Source organism: Schistocerca serialis, chromosome 1 (genome assembly GCF_023864345.2).
Source record: "Schistocerca serialis cubense isolate TAMUIC-IGC-003099 chromosome 1, iqSchSeri2.2, whole genome shotgun sequence".
Classification (NCBI taxonomy): domain Eukaryota; kingdom Metazoa; phylum Arthropoda; class Insecta; order Orthoptera; family Acrididae; genus Schistocerca; species Schistocerca serialis.
In genome coordinates, this window is record NC_064638.1 from 1,249,047,076 (window position 1) to 1,249,064,599 (window position 17,524).

General features: G+C 44.3%; 1 protein-coding gene across 1 annotated transcript in view; it reads left to right on the forward strand.

Annotated features, from left to right (window-relative positions):
• Positions 1-17,524, forward strand: part of LOC126419338 (uncharacterized) — a 111,457-nt gene that overhangs the window by 55,543 nt on the left and 38,390 nt on the right. The window contains exon 5 of the mRNA XM_050086525.1: positions 13,454-13,606. Within this exon, the coding sequence (XP_049942482.1) occupies positions 13,454-13,606 (153 nt within the window). The remainder of the gene's footprint in view (positions 1-13,453; positions 13,607-17,524) is intronic.

Here is a 17,524-nt window from a genome sequence, read left to right on the forward strand (position 1 = left end):
CACCCTCGCCCGCCCTCGCCCCACCCTCGCCGCCCCCACGCCCCTCCCTCGCCGCCCCGTCGCCCCTCCCTCGCCGCCCCGTCGCCCCTCCCTCGCCTTGCCCTCGCCCCCCCCCCCTCGCCCCACCCCCCTCGCCCCACCCCCCTCGCCCCACGCCCCTCGCCCCACACCCCTCGCCCCACCCTCGCCCCTCCCTCGCCCCACCCTCACCCCTCCCTCGCTGCCGCCTCGCCCCTCCCTCGCTGCCCCCTCGCCCCACCCTCGCTGCCCCTCGCCCCACCCGTGCCCCACACCCGCCCTCGCCCCACCCTCGCCCGCCCTCGCCCCACCCTCGCCGCCCCCACGCCCCTCCCTCGCCGCCCCGTCGCCCCTCCCTCGCCGCCCCGTCGCCCCTCCCTCGCCGCCCCGTCGCCCGTCCCTCGCCTTGCCCTCGCCCCCCCCCTCGCCCCACCCCCCTCGCCCCACGCCCCTCGCCCCACACCCCTCGCCCCCCCCCTCGCCCCACCCTCGCCCCGCCCTCGCTGCCCCTCTCCCCACCCTCGCTGCCCCTCTACCCACCCTCGCTGCCCCTCTCCCCACCCTCGCTGTCCCTCGCCCAACCCGTGCCCCTCGCCGCCCCTCGCCCCACCCGTGCCCCTCGCCGCCCCTCGCCCCACCCGTGCCCCACGCCCCCCTTCGCCCCACCCTCGCTGCCCCTCGCTCCACCCTCGCGCCACCCTCGCCGCCCCTCGCCCCACCCTCGCCGCCCTCTCGCCCCACCCTCGCCGCCCTCTCGCCCCACCCTCGCCACCCTCTCGCCCCACCCTCGCCACCCTCTCGCCCCACCCTCGCCGCCCTCTCGCCCCACCCTCGCCACCCTCTCGCCCCACCCTCGCCACCCTCTCGCCCCACCCTCGCCGCCCCCTCGCCCCACCTTCGTCGCCCCACCCTCGCCGCCCCTCGCCCCTGCCTCGCCGCCAACCGCCCCTCCCTCGCCGCCCCCCGCCCCTCCCTCGCCACCTTCCCTCGCCGCCCCGCGTCCTTCCCATTCCCACGCTGCCCCGTGCCCTCCCCCCTCCCTCGCCGCCCCTCGCCCATCCCTCGCCGCCCCTCGCCCATCCCTCACCGACCCTCGCCCATCCCTCGCTGCCCCCTCGCCCCTCCCTCGCTGCCCCCTCGCCCCTCCCTCGCTGCCCCCTCGCCCCTCCCTCGCTGCCCCCTCGCCCCTCCCTCTCGGCGCCTCGCCCGCCCCTCCCCTCTCGGCGCCTCGCCCCTCCCCTCCCCTCCCCTCTCGGCGCCACGCCCGTTCCCTACCCTCCCCACCCCTCTCGGTGCCTCGCCCCGCCCCTCCCCTCCCCTTCCCTCTCGTCGCTTTGACCCTCCCCTTCCCTCTCGTCGCCTCGCCCCTCCCTTCCCCTCCCCTCCCCTCCCCTCCCCTCCCTTCTTCCCTTCTTGGCGCCTCGCCCCCCCCCTGGTGCTGTCATTCCTCACCCTCCCCTTCCCCCCTTCAAACACACACACACACACACACACACACACACACACACATGCAAATCAATTAAGTTAAAAATAAATTGCGTCACAGGTTGGCTTTGCTCACAACCTATACGAAAACAAACTAACAGACATAAACATTGTGGTACTGTGCTGATTGACGACACACAAACCTTCAGTTTGATTTACAAAAGCAAGGGGAGTGTAAGAATCACAAATGAAGTGTAAGAAATGCTGCAGAATGGCAAAAACTGCCAAGTGTATGTCTGAAACAAAGTCTTTTGCCATCAACAAGGAGGGAACAAGCTGTGGTTTGGAGAATATATAAACAATAGGCAGAAACATCGTGAGTAATTTGCACTCCAGCTTTGTAAACAAAACACAGTTTTTAATCTGACAGAATAAAAAATGGACAAACGTATATATCCAGTTTGCAGAATAATCATGGAAGAACATAAATACTGTGGTACTGTGCTGATTGACGACACACAAACCTTCAGTTTGATTTACAAGTTCTGTTCAAAAAATTATCTTCATCCTTTCAATAGGGTTTTCAAATTTGGAAATAAAAAAATACATCTGCAGGGGCCAAATCTCGGGTGTAAAGAGGATGAGGCAGCACACTGATTTTGTTTTTTTGTGCAAAAGTCATACACCATTGGGGATGGATGTGTGGGTACGTTATTGTGATGCAAGATCCTTGAATTGCCTCCCCATATTGATTAACAGTTAGTCCCTATGGTACAAATTCATGATGAATTAATCCTTTAAAGTCAAAGAAAACTATTAGCGTGGCTTTGATCCTTGAACTGTTCTGATGAGATTTTTTTTTTTTTTCTTGGGGAACTTTTCCTAACCTACTGTGAAGATCGAACCTGGGTCTCAACATAATAACTGTAGACCCACGTCTCATCATCAGTTATGTTTCTCTTAAGGAACATCTCATTTTCGTTTGCATGATCCAAAAGCCATTCACAGATTGCAAGGTGAAGGTCTTTCTGGTCGATTCATGAGCCATGGAATGAACGTGGCGGCACCGTGATGCATTCCAAGATACTGTGTCAGGATTTCATGACATCCTACTGAAATATTACATTCTTCTGCAGTCTCTGCCCATCATAGTGCAGTAATTATACGTAGACAAGCACTTCCATTTGACAGTGCCCTGTGGACTCCATCACTTTTCTAGGGTATACGGTATTTACAGAATAATAAATACAAATGCATGTTTTCTATAAGTAAACTCCTGGCCACTTTGATTTCTGTACCTCATATTATTTATAAAAATTTAAAGTAGATGGTCATCTTACCAGATAGGACTGACGGAGTACATCGAAAAACTTTAAAGAAAGGCAGCACGGTTTGTATTATCTCGAAATACGGGAGGGAGTGTCACTGAAATGATACAGGATTTGGGGTGGACATCATTAAAATAAAGGCATGTTTCGTTGCAGCGGAATCTTCTCACGAAATTCCAATCACCAACTTTCTCCTCCGAATGCGAAAATATTTTGTTAACACCGACCTACGTAGGGAGGAACGATCACCACGATAAAATAAGGGAAATCAGAGCTCGTACGGAAAGATATAGGTGTTCATTCTTTCCGCGCGCTATACGAGGTTGGAATAATAGAGAATTATGACGGTGGTTAGATGAACCCTCTGCCAGGCACTTAAATGTGGTTTGCAGAGTATCGATGTAGATGTAGAAACTATGCCATTTAGTTCATACAAGATAAGTCATATATTCTGGCACAAACAAATTTCATAGACAGAATAATTTTTCCCAGATGTGGAGGGTGCAAGTAGTAGATGGGGACTGTAGAAATAATTAATGGTGATGTTGTTTAAAGTACCCACTATCTCACAATAGAGCCATTCAATCTGGTGGGCCTTCTTACTGCTTGAGATCAACTTATCTGCAATCCATTAAAATGGTGCATTTAGAAACTGATATGAAACAGCTGACTGTATATATTGTTTGGTTGGCACAAAGTAGGTCTTAGTTTGATGGTAGTAAAAAGCTAGCTTTTTTGTTGTGTTGAAATGTGTTGGTATATATGACCGAAAATAAAGGAAAAGACATCTGAATTTAAGTTATGCTGGTTTATGGCTGCAAAATTAATGTATGAAATACCAATAATGAAGAATGTTAATGACCCAAGTTACCCATTAAATTTATTTAAAATCAAACACCGCTGGGGCAAGGTGTCCTTCGTACAATGTATGTGTAAGAATGGTTTGTTATCAATGCTTGTATGATGACTATCACTCTAAAGATTATGTATCTTAACATAGTGAGTGTGTGCACCTACAGCATGTTAAATGTGAAATTAGTTGTCGTTTATCTTTTTTCATCTATTTTTTAACAAAATGCAATGACTGTGTATCAGTTCTTATCAAAGGTGAAAGTAGAACAAAAATAAAATAGAGAGATGGAAAAACAAAATTCATTTAATAGTAGCATCTAACCTAAGTCCCTCATCATACTAACTTTAGGCTTTACACCCTGCGTTATCAACTGGTCCACAGACTGAGGCCATTCTAAAAGCAGAGATGGTCAAAAATTCAGCATGCAAGCAGTGCTATTGGTCACGTGCCATAGCTCTGTTGTCTGGTTTCACACTTCCCCACCGCCCCACCACATTGTCTAAACCTGAGGAGGATTTTGGTGGCAATTCAGTCACATTTCACATTGCGTATGGCTTGATTTCATGGTTCAGAACGTCATAAATCACAAACAAAACAAATTTTCAGTGTTATTTATTTACTTTTGGTGCACTGAAGACAAAATATAATTTTTATTTGGTGCAAACTGTCAGCATAAGGACAGACACAGATAATTTCACAGATATTTTGCACTCAGGTTGCCATTTAATCAGGACTTATTTAGTTTCAAAATTGAAAAAAGTATTTCACACACATGTTGGCATAAATATTTTGACATGTTTGCAACCTCATTGTGGAAATGTGTGGTCTTCCCAAGCAATGAAACATACATCACCTGGACGGTTTTAATGTAAAAGAATTTGCCTTTTAAACAGGAATTACATTGCAGATCAGTCAGTTCTATTCACTCTTACCTAGGGGGCTTTCAACTGAAATGGCAAACAGTCTTGAAAACAGATGGAAGATTGGCAGTGTCCAAAAATTATTCAGAAAGATATACTTGTGATTCCTTCGAGGCCACAATAATCCAACAACAGTACATTTTAAATCAAAAAATCATTCCAGGTGCCCCGATGACTTGACCAACATTCTCTGCTGTAATATATAGAGCCTCCATACTCTTCGTTCAGTTCCATTGACAGTTATTACAATTGACTGTGCAATGATGCTTTCAAGTTCAGAAAATTAACTGTTTGTTAGCTACAGGCTAATCTTGAGCAATTAAGTGTACATTTTCTTCAACACATCCAAAAAGGTCTCCAGGAATATTCTTTCATTCACCACCTTTGGTTGAAGTAATTTGCGGTCAACTTCTGAGATTGACCTTCATTTTCCCAAGTTCACCGATTGCCCAGTCTTAAAGATAAAAAAATAAAATAAAATCCAGGAACATAAATCTGTTAATTGTCTGCTGTATACTGAAGCAACTAAAAAATATGAACGGCTACATCCTGTTGATGTGATATCCGGTTATGCAAAAAGTCACAGCCATCACTCCCAATACCTCAATTTTTTGGAAACCGGTTCTCCTGCTGCCCCCCTCTCCTGTGTTTCCTGCGACACCTCCTTTGGGAACCATTTCCCACACTCGGCCGGAGGAGCAGGTTTCTCCTCCGTCATCTACCTGAGACAAGGCTCTGTCTCGATGCCTCTCTCACAGGAAAGCCACAGATCATAGACCGATGGCAGCTATTGGCTGAAGGAACCATGACCGGTGAGTCCCAGAGTTGTGTGCTCTTCATCCATCCCCACGCTTGCTACATATAGATCAATGCAAGAATAATGGCCACAAAAGCAGGAGGAGGAGGGAGGAGAAGAAGACGAAGAAGAAGAAAAAAAAAATTGGGACAAGGCTACTCTACTTACCTTGGAGGCACCAAATCCCTCCACACCATTGTAGTCTGAACCAATGCTCACTGATACTGTTTCACCACCATCGATGACAAGCAGTGATCCAGGACTTGACCAGTCATCCTGGTCCCTTCACATCTGACCTGGACACACATAACATCATCATTAAGTGTAATGGATATTAAACATTGGAAATTGCAGTATGGAATAATGGCAATATAATGAGAAGGATAGACTACTACTAACCATCTAGCAGAGATACTCAGTTGCAGACTGTCACAATAATAGCTTTCAGCCCTTCTGAAAGGGACAACGCACACACACACACACACACACACACACACACACACACACACACACACACACACACACACATTCACGCAAATACAACTCACACACACATGTCCACTGTCTCTGGCTGCCAATACCAGACTGCAAGCAACTGTGCACGATGCCAGAAGCAGTCTGGGTGGTGGGGTAAGGAGAAGGCAAGGGTGGGGAGGAGGAGGAGGAGGGGGAGGAGGAGGAGGAGGTTAAAGTGCTGTTTGTGGGGGCATTCAGGTACGAGATAGATTGGTGGGACAGCTAGGTGCAGTTGGGTGGTTAGACGAAAAATGGGGGGGGGGGGGGGGTATTGTGGAAGGAGAGAAGTAAAAAGGCTGTGGATGCACTTGTGGAATAGGAAGGCTGTATAGTACTGGAGTGGGAACAGGGAAGGGGATATGGGGGTGAAGGACAATGTCTAATGAAGGTTGAAGCCAGGAGGAATGCAGGATATATTGCAAGAAGCATTCCCGCTTGTGCAATTTAGAAAAGCTGGTCTTGGTAGGAAGGATCCAGATGGCACATGCTGTGAAGCAGTCATTAAAATGAAGAATGTTGTGTTGGGCAACATGCTCAGTAACTGGGTGGTCAAGCTGTTTCTTGGGCACAGTTTGTCGTTGGCCATTCATGCGGACAGACAGCTTGTCTGTCCATCTCACCACCACCTACTCCAGTCCAGTCACAAGAATCACTTATCTCATCAAAGACAGGGCTACCTGTGAAACCACTTGTGATATACAAGCTAAGCTGCAGCCACTGTGCTCGTTCTACATGGACATGACAGCCAACAAGCTATCTGTTCACATGAATGGCCACTGACAAACAGTGGCCAGAAACAGCTGGACCACCCAGTTGCTGTGCTTGTGCTATTTGGATCCTTCCTACCAATTTCTGAATTGTGCAGTTGGGAACTCTTCCAGCAATATATCCTGCATTCCCATAACTATCCTGGCCAGAACCACCATTAATCAGTGTCCTTCCCAGCTATCCCCTTCCCTGTTCCTACTCCAGCACTACACAGCCTTCTAATCCACAAGATTCTACTTGCTTCTCTCCTTTTCTGCTATGTCTCCCCCTCCCCCCACCCACTCCCCTCTCCCTCCCCCTCCGTCTAACTTCCCAACTGCACCTAGCTGCCCTGCCCTCTCTCCACCTCGTCCATGTGTGCTTCCACAAAGCACTTTATCTTCCCTCACCCATACCCTGCCCTTCCTCCCCTCCCCTACCTGCCCCAGCCTCCTCCTCACCCTCAACATCGAGACAGCATGAATACCTTTTATTTTGTTATATTTTATCGTACTTGCGAGTTTATTTCATAATTCTCTCATCATGCACTGTTGCTTGCAGTCTGGCCTCGGCAGCTAGTCTGTGTGTGTGTGTGTGTGTGTGTGTGTGTGTGTGTGTGTGTGTGTGTGTGTGTGTGTTGTTTAGTTCAGAAGGCCTTTTGGCCAAAGCAGTCTTTTTGTCGTGCCTGTCTGCGACTCATTCAGCTCCGCTGTGTGGTGAGTAGCAACCTATCCTCTTCATGATGCTGAAATGGATATTACCATCACCTGCTGGAACTCCACCACGTTATTTCATTCTCTTCTACAGTTTGCATTGCTCTGCAAGAAACGCATTTCACTTACGGCTATTCCCCAATGCTCCTTGGTTATCATGCATGTGTTGGAACTATGCTGGCACTGAGAGGGGCATCAGGAGAGATTTGTACATTGGTTTGCTTAGATGTGGTCAATGAACTGTCATGTTTTGCATATTTAAGTGAGCTACTCGGCCATGCATATTTAGGTGAGCTACTTGGCCGCCCAGGATTGGTAAGAGGTGAATTTGCGTGAATGGCTGAACACTGGTGGACAGCCCCAGGCTGTCAAAGCACTGCATCTGGTCCAGAGGCAGTCACTATTGCTGGTGAGCCCAGGTGCAGGCTCAAAGGCTTCACCGGAAAAGGGGAAAATCCTGGTATGTGGAATTTGGATGACATTGATCGCTTAGGGGGGTCGGCTATGCTCCCAGTGATGGCGGGCTATGAGATGAACTGTAAGATGGTTTCTCATAGCTCTCTGAGAGTGTATAATTTACAATCAAATACTAATGCAAAGCTGAATACATCAGCAATCCCTGGAAGATGAGGTGCAACCAGTGATACAAAAATAATTTCAGTGCCTTTAGAACTGCAGAAGTTAATATTTCACTGTGAATAAACATTTTTACAATGCGCCTCTGAATTAACAACTTTTAATCGCTTCATGTGATTTCGACAAACTATATCTCAAATGATAGCATTGCACTGCAGCCGTCATCTCTGAAAGCCAAGTGTTCGTATCCAAATTGTTTCTTGAAGAAATATGTCTGTTCTTTGTCAGAACATTGTACCCGCCAAAGTTACACAGCAAATGATTACAGCATGAATACCTTTTATTTTGTCATATTTGTGAGTTTATTTAACGAACAGTTTACTATTTTGCCAATAACTTTATTTAAATGTTGACTGAAAGTGCTTTAACCCTTTTAGTGCCCAATACGATCTGATCGTGATCCAGATTTTCGGCGAAAAATGCCAGTAACGATCTGATCGTGATGCCTTTCTCATTCGCTAGGAAATACTAACAACTTTGCCTTCAAGCGCGGAAAAAATGAATGAGAAAGGCATCACGATCAGATCGTTACTGGCATTTTTCGCCCAAAATCTGGATCACGATCACATCGTATTTGGCACTAAAAGGGTTAAAAAATGTGCTAATTTAAAAGTGGTCAGTAGCATGTGTTAGCAGATACCACTGCTGAACAGAGAACCAAAAGATGCTTCTTTCAAGCAGGCCTACATAATTGTTTAAACAATATACAAGGACAATCTATTGTCATTTATCGTGAGTGCCCTTGTGCAAAAATACTAGCATATTTATTTACGAACAAACCTTTATTTGTAATTACTGTACATGGTCTGAATGTGGCCAGATGTTCACAATATTTCTTTTATTGAAATATTATTGTAATATATTAGTTTAGTGTGGGCAAAGTAAGCATGTTGAATCAGTTCATGTCTGGAGACCTTAAGGGTGTTGCATATTTGGTAGGAATGGCCTTCAGCTAATGGAAAAGCAGGTAGTAGCAGAACACTACAGGATTCAAGTGGAGACATGGAGACTTCTCGACTGAAGAGCTCAAGGGAGGGAATCTGGACAGTTTTACATTAATTCTGGAAGTAGGCAGCCCTGCTTGTGGTAATGAGTAGCATTCGATCATGGAGAAGTTTGATTCTGGACAGTGAACCGGTGGTACCATACTTTAACTTTTGGAGAGACTTAATATTTCAAGGGGTCTGAATGTGCTCCAGAACAGGACTCTAACCTATTTCCGCTTCTGTTATGGAACTGAGGACAGAGTATGGTTTACTGTTCTTCATATTGTGTGTGTTAATTTATGAATCATCATGTTGAACTCTGAACTGATTTGAGCTAGTGAATGTTTCATGTTTTGTGATCAAGTATCATTGGTAACAATTTAGTTATGGGATTCTACTACCATTCTCATAAGGCTTTCATTGTAAGAAGAGGTTAAGGCTCTCATTGTAAGAGGAGGCTAAGGCTCTCATTGTAAGAAGAGGCTTTCTGTCTGCATTATCGTAGGACCACTTTCCGTTTAGTTGCGATGTCCTTTCATGGATAAACGTTATTCCGCATAATTCTCTGTCACCTACTTCAGTCACAGACATTAGAATAGAATCCTTTTCATAAAATTACTCGTTTATCTTTTGTTTTATGTTTCTGGATATTTTATTAATTCACAATTCTAGCCATTGCATAGACTATTTGGCTGCAAGATCACAACTACAGATTGTTATTTGCAGTGAATTAGCTGTGGGGCAAGAAAGCAGATGTGCGTGGCTCAACTCTGTGACTACTTTGAGCTATTCTTTTTAAGCAGAGCCATGCATATCCCGAATACCTAAAGTATGAGTAACCACAGGTAAAGACGCAACTGGTTTGCTTGTATGGATTGCTGTTTAGATGAGCAACAACTCAGCACTAACTGTTAGGTATCATTGCAGGATGCATTCACCTTCATACCACTTTGGTAGCAATAGTGGAGCAAGTGCAAACAACACCAGTGATTACCATTTCCAGTGTTTACATACCTTCAGGCAGATCAGTTGCTTACCTGGGTCGTTTTCAAGCAGCTTCATGGTAAGGTTCGCTGTCTTATTGAACACAGTAAGAAAGAATGCTGGGAGCACTACTTCTCCTCCCTGGGAATGTATGCCTCGTCATCCCAGATGTGGGCCAAGCTCCACAGTCTTCTGGGCTACCAATGATCAATAACTGTTCCTGGTCATGCCCTTCTGGATGGTCTTGTACCAATGCATCGGCTCTTGCTGAACACCTTCAAATCCACTTTGTGACAGCAGCAGCATCCTCTTCTTATCTGGCTGCCTTGCTACTGCAGAAATGTCAACTTGAAGATGTCCCCCTATGTTTCAGCCCCACAAAGCTGAATCATACAGTAAACCTTTCCCTTACTGGGAACTCCTTCAGTCTCTTGCCCTGCCGGATGGTACAGCCCCAAAACTTGATTCAATTCATGATCAGATGATCAACACCTGGATGAGTGATACTCAGGTCCTTCCATTCTGCTTGACTTGAGGGTGTCTTCCCTTTGAAATGACGAGACAGTATATAGTAGTCCCAGTCCTTAAACCAGGCAAAAACCTATTGTTTCCCAACAGCTTCCAACTGATGAACCTTACCAATGAGCTCTGCAAGCTACTTGAAATGACGGTTGCCTGCAGATTATGCTGATTTCTCAGTCTCAGAGCCTTTTGTCCCCCTATGAGTGTGATGTCTTTGAGGGATGATCCATAACCTACCATCTAGGCCGGTTGGAAATGGCAACATCCCATTGCAATATTTTTTGACCTACATAAGGCATTCGGTATCACTTGGCACCATCATATTTTACTTACTCTTCATGACTGGGGTTTCTAGGCCCCCCAAAGATTTTTATTCGTCAGTTTTTATCCCATCAGTTGTTCTGGATTCTAGTTGGTACTTGACGCAGCTGTTCTTGGGTCAAAGGGAGCGGCACCCCACAGGGCTCTGTCCTGAGTGTCATACTCTTCCTCATCACTGTCAGTGGACTATTTACTTCCATCAGGCCACTTGTCTATGACTTTTGCATTTGGAACAGCTCCCATTCAGTAGCCTCATCTGAATGCCAACTCTAAAGTGTGATCCAATGTGCCTCTGTGTGGACTCTTTCCCATGGTTTCCAGTTTTCTCCTACAAAAATGTACCACAGTCCATCCTGATCCAGAACTCTACCAAGGTACCCAGCACGTGAAAGTTGTTCCACAGTCCCATTTCTGGGCCTTCATTTTGATAAAAAGCTAATTTGGCTGCCTCATATTTGTCAACTAAGTGCTAGTTGCATTCATAAACTCTCGATCCTTGCCCACACCTCTTGGAGTGTGGATCATGCTACTCGTATCCATCTTTACAAGCCCCTGGTCTCATCCTGACTGGACTATGGTTGTCAGGTTTATGACTGGGAGTGCTTTCAGCTTTGAAATTGCTAGACCCAGCCCATAAGTGTGTATTTCGTCTGGCCACTAGCGCCTTCCTCACTAGTCCCATAGACAGTATCTCTTCAGCTCTGACAATACTAACTCTAGGTCTCCTATGCAATCACTTGTTGACAGTTCCCTGATCATCCAATGTATCCCTTTTTTTTTTTTTTTTTTTTTTTTTTTCATACAAGAGGTATGAAGCGCACTCTCTGTGTGATTACCAGCTGAAATGCACCTGATAGCCCTCTGCCATGCTCTCTGCTTTCTCCTCCCTGGATATACTGCCTGCATTTTCTTGTTTAGCCCCCCATGGTTGCTGCGCAAGCCACAAATTAGGACCGATTTTTTTTTTGCTCCATGACCGAGCTTTGTTACATTCAGTTCTTCAGGAGTTTCAAGGTGCTACCGTCCTTTACGCTGATGACTCTAAAACTTAGATATGCTTTTACAATCTCTGCTGATTGGGAATACCATTCATTGCCAGAAGAGCTGATAGCTGTTAACAAAGCTCTACACTTTATTAAATGGGCCTCTCTTGATCCCATTTTAATACTTAATGACTCAATGCTTCCGGTTATTGACCGGTGGTACTCTTATCATCCTGCCGTCTCTACTACTGATAACCTTCTTCCTGAACTTCATCTGATTGCTCAGTTGTCCTTCTCTGGCCCAAATCATGTGGGTAACCTAGGGAATGAACTGGCCGACTGTTTGGCCAGAAGAGTGATTACTCTCCCTCCATTCATATTGCTGGTCCCCGGTGTGGATGTGTGGGTGCAAATAAGACCTTCACTCACTTGGAGATGGACTGATAGTCCAATGTCTGTGTTGACGGGCCTAGGCGAGGCGTAAAGCTTTGTGTTGTGCAGTCATCAATGGTACATGACAGGGCCTCTGGCTCCAAAAGCCCGTATCGATGATTTTTTGTTGAATAGTTCGCACCCTAACACTGGTTGATGGCCTATCATTGAAATATGCAGCAATTTGCAGAAAGGTTGCACTTCTGTCACACTGAACGATTCTCGTCGGTCATCATTGGTCCCATTCTTGCAGGATCATTTTCCAGCCCCATTGATGTCAGAGATTTGATGTTTTACCAGATTCCTAATATTCACGGTACAATGGGGCTTCGATGTACCTAGCTGGACCGAGCAAGGAGGCACCATGGTCGGCATAAACACATTTGGGAGACAATGGTTCAAATTCATCCATCCTAATTTTAGATTTTCCATGATTTTCGAAAATCGTTTCAGGCAAATGCCAGGGTGGTTCCTTTGGAAGTGCACGGTCAGTTTCCTTCACCATCCTTGAAAGAGTAGGAGCTTGTGATCCATCCGTAACTACTTCAATGTCGATGGGACACTAAACCCTAACCTTCTTTTCTTCCTTCATTCTTTTCTACCTAATTATGTCCCCAAGTTCGTTCATGCTACTGTCTGGTCTCTTACTCGCTTTGCCAAGTAATACACAAACACTTAACTATAAGTGGCGAGATCTGTGATGTAAAATTACTTTCAGTTTTTTGTCAGCAAATGTTGATATGAATTATGGGAGAACTATTGGTAAAGGGAATTATGGTCATATGATGGGCTAACTAAATACATTATTTTGGTGATGGGTGGGTGACAATCCAGTTAGAACAGACTCAGTTACAGAATCTGGTTTGATGTCTTTGAAGAAGCTTTACTACTTGGAATTGTATAGTAGTTACAAAGAGCAAAACACAAGCAAAGCATGAATAGCAACTTTTTGCAACATATATTTTCAAAACCCACATCAAAGTAAATTATAAATGTTGAAACATTTGTGTTTTAAAGGCTTTCTGTGTTGTTTCATGTTGTTGCTATAAAGGCATAGCAACATTTGTTCCCAGCAGATTGTTGTTGTTATAATTTTTAATGATCACTTGTCAAATTTGTCATTTGACTAATTATAACTAAAACTTTTCTTATTCTTTCCAGAGGCCATGGAAGTCTAGCTATTTGAGAAAGTAGTGATTCTTCAGTTAAAAGATAATGCACCTACATGTACAAATTCTAAGTAGTCATTCTTATTCTTTTCTTAAATCCACAGGAATTAATTCGCTTGGAGGGAGAGCTGACAAGACTGGCAAAACAGCATGAAGAAAAGTACGGGAATCAACTTTTGATACATGGAGAAACAGTTATATCATGGTTGCAAAAATTTAAGCCAGAATCTTTTCCAGGATCAACTTGCAAATCTAGGGTTAGTCCGCTCACATATAAACCAGTATCTGTCACCCTTTGTATCTACATTAGTTTTATCATTGTAATATTTTGACATCTTGTTAGTGAAAGTCTTTATGTTTGGGCAATGGAATAGTTGAGCAATAGCTTACTTCTGCATTGAATTTGTCTTTGTTAGGAGTGCTCTGTGTCCTGTGTTCTTTTTAATATGTTCAGTAAGCATCCGAAGCTCCTCTAAAGAAACTCATACTGAACAAACAGAACATGATAAGATAAATCATTTACACAACCAGTTTCAATGATAGTCATTTTTCAAATGATGTGTTTGGTTACAATCAAGACATTTAAAAAAAGCCCCACACAACATCAAAACTGTGGTGCAAAAAATTAAAATTCAGCCATATTTTGTTGGACCAGGTTTTGATGTTGATAGCGAGTTACCAGCTTTGTGTAGGGTATTACTAGATGCCATATTTGTAATCCTACACAAATGCTGACACAATTTAAAAAAAATGGATGATGATGATGAGATAAAATTGAAATTGATTGATTAGTTAATTAGTTATTTAGTTACGTGTTCCATTGATCAATCTCAGGGTAGCCATTATGATGTGGAATGTGTCTAGAGCATAAGAAATGCACGCATGAATCAAGGTTTTTTTTTTAAGCTTAAAATTTTTATTACGTACCCCATTCCCTTAAGTGGCCCAAAATGCATGTACGAGGTGCTTTCAAGTTCTAAGGCTTCCAATTTTTTTTCTCCGGACTGGAAAGATATAGAAACATGTACATTGTTTTAAAATGAGGCCGCATTCATTGTCAATACGTCCCAGAGATGGCAGCACCGTACGGCAGATGGAATTTTACCACCAGTGGCGAGAATGAGAACTGTTTTAAATACTTAAAATGGCGACGTTTTCCTTACTTGAACAGCGTGCAATCATTCGTTTTCTGAAATTGCGTGGTGTGAAACCAATTGAAATTCATCGACAGTTGAAGGAGACATGTGGTGATGGAGTTATGCATGTGTGAAAGTGCGTTCGTTGGTGCGACAGTTTAATGAAGGCAGAACATCATGTGACAACAAACCGAAACAACCTCGGGCTCGCACAAGCTGGTCTGACGACATGATCGAGAAAGTGGAGAGAATTGTTTTGGGGGATCGCCGAATGACTGTTGAACAGATCGCCTCCAGAGTTGGCATTTCTGTGGGTTCTGTGCACACAATCCTGCATGACGACCTGAAAATGTGAAAAGTGTCATCCAGGTGGGTGCCACGAATGCTGACGGACGACCACACGGCTGCCCGTGTGGCATGTTGCCAAGCAATGTTGACGCGCAATGACAGCATGAATGGGACTTTCTTTTCGTCGGTTGTGACAATGGATGAGATGTGGATGCCATTTTTCAATCCAGAAACAAAGCGCCAGTCAGCTCAATGGAAGCACACAGATTCACCGCCACCAAAAAAATTTCGGGTAACCGCCAGTGCTGAAAAAATGATGGTGTCCATGTTCTGGGACAGAGAGGGCGTAATCCTTACCCATTGCGTTCCAAGGGGCACTACGGTAACAGGTGCATCCTACGAAAATGTTTTGAAGAACAAATTCGTTCCTGTACTGCAACAAAAACGTCCGGGAAGGGCTGCGCGTGTGCTGTTTCACCAAGACAACGCACCCGCACATCGAGCTAACGTTACGCAACAGTTTCTTCGTGATAACAACTTTGAAGTGATTCCTCATGCTCCCTACTCACCTGACCTGGCTCCTAGTGACTTTTGGCTTTTTCCAACAATGAAAGACACTCTCCGTGGCCGCACATTCACCAGCCGTGCTGCAATTGCCTCAGCGATTTTCCAGTGGTCAAAACAGACTCCTAAAGAAGCCTTCGCCGCTACCATGGAATCATGGCGTCAGCGTTGTGAAAAATGTGTACGTCTGCAGGGCGATTACGTCGAGAAGTAACGCCAGTTTCATCGATTTCGGGTGAGTAGTTAATCAGAAAAAAAAATCGGAGGCCTTAGAACTTGAATGCACCTCGTATTATACCTATTGATTTATTTATTCCCATTCCAGAATTCATCTATTGTATAGAAGGAGTTGTCGAGGAGTAATGATTTCAGTTTATTTTTTAAACTATTACTGCTGTCTGTCAGACATTTTATTTCATCTGGTAATTTATCGAAAAGTTTTACAGCCACGTATTTTGCCCCTTTCTGTGCCAAAGATACGTTAATTAGAGGATAGCGTGTTTCCGTGTTTCTTTTTTTTGGTGTTATAATCGTGTCACTGCTGTATTTAAACTGGCCCATGTTGCTGAGAACAAATTTCATTACCGAATGAAAATACTGTAAGGCTACTGTAAGAATTCCTAACCTTTTAAACACATGCGTACAAGATGTGTGACTATGAGCCCCACACATTAGTCTAACCACTTTTTTTTTAGCAATGAATACTTTTTGCCAAAGTGTTGAGTTACCCCAAAATATTATTCCATATAGCATCAGAGTGTGAACATATGCAAAGTATGTTAGTTTGCTCATTTCTGTGGCCTCAAAATTAGCAGTCATTCTGATTGTAAAAGTTTCTGAACCTAGTCGCTTTAGAGATCCAAAATATGAATTTCCCACTTAAGATCCTCATCTATATGTATACCCAAAAACTTAGTATGCTCTACCATGTTGTTGAGAACAAACTTCATTGCTGAATGAAAATACTGTAAGGCTGCTGTAAGAATTCCTAACCTTTTAAACAGATGCGTACCCTGGCTACTGACTTCTGTTGTTGTGTTATATTTATTAAAGTAACTGTACTCCTTGCAGTAGAAAATTGGATGTACTGTTTTTTTCTTTCAAAGTTCAGAGCAAGCCCATTTGCAAAAAACCAAATAATAACTTTTCCAAAGACATTATTTGTATCATATTCTATTGGAGTTTCTTTTACTGGATTAATAATGATGCTTGTGTCATCAGCAGACAGTGTCAGTTTAGCTCCTTATTTCAGATAAGAAGGACGGTCATTCACATATATCAAGAACGGAAGGGGACCCATGTTCGAACCCTGTGCAACACCTAATGTAATTTCACCCCAGTTAGATGAAGTGAGGAAACTTCCCCTTAAACCACTTAAACCTTTTTGCTTCCTGTTCTGTAGACATGACTTAAACCACTCATATGCTGTTCCATTTATAACGTAGAATTTTAATTTCTGTAACATAATTCTTGGTTCACACAATCAAATGCTTTGGATAAGTCACAGAAAATTCCTGTTGGTGACATTTTACTGTTTGAAGACTCCATTATGTAGGCAGAAATTGTATATTGCTCTTTCAGAAGAACAGTCTTTTTGAAATCCAAACTGTGATTTGTTAAGTATCCCATTACTGTTGAGATGGCTCTGATTCATCGTAACAGCTGTTGGAGTACCAGAGCAGACAGAATATTTCCTCGTCATCTGGTCCAAGACATCTACAACAAATTTTGTGCTATTGTAGAAGCTCACTGTTTCAGGAAGATGTTTCGAATTATTTTGTGTTTCAACATCTGTGTGCATGGTGCTATACAGAAGAACATTTTTGTTCGTTTTCCCTTGGTAAACAGTCCCTTTACAAGAGAACATACGTATAAAGAGGAGTTTTCATTTTTTTATAGTGTTCGGAATTTCTTTTCTTGCACGGTTGATACTGCCGACAAGACTAGTTTTCTCTTTTTCCAGTCTTCCCAAGTGTGACCGTAGTGAAAAAATTATCAGTAGTCACATTTTGCCCCTTATTGCGATATGGAGCTACCAACTTCATTACTACTTGTTCTGGAAGTTTCTCATTAGGTGCCTCTGTTTGTTCTTTCCTACATAAGGGAACCTATTACACAGATATTTTGTTTCTACATCCGCTAGAAGCCAGAATTTGATTCCGAATTTATCAGGCTTATTCGGCATAT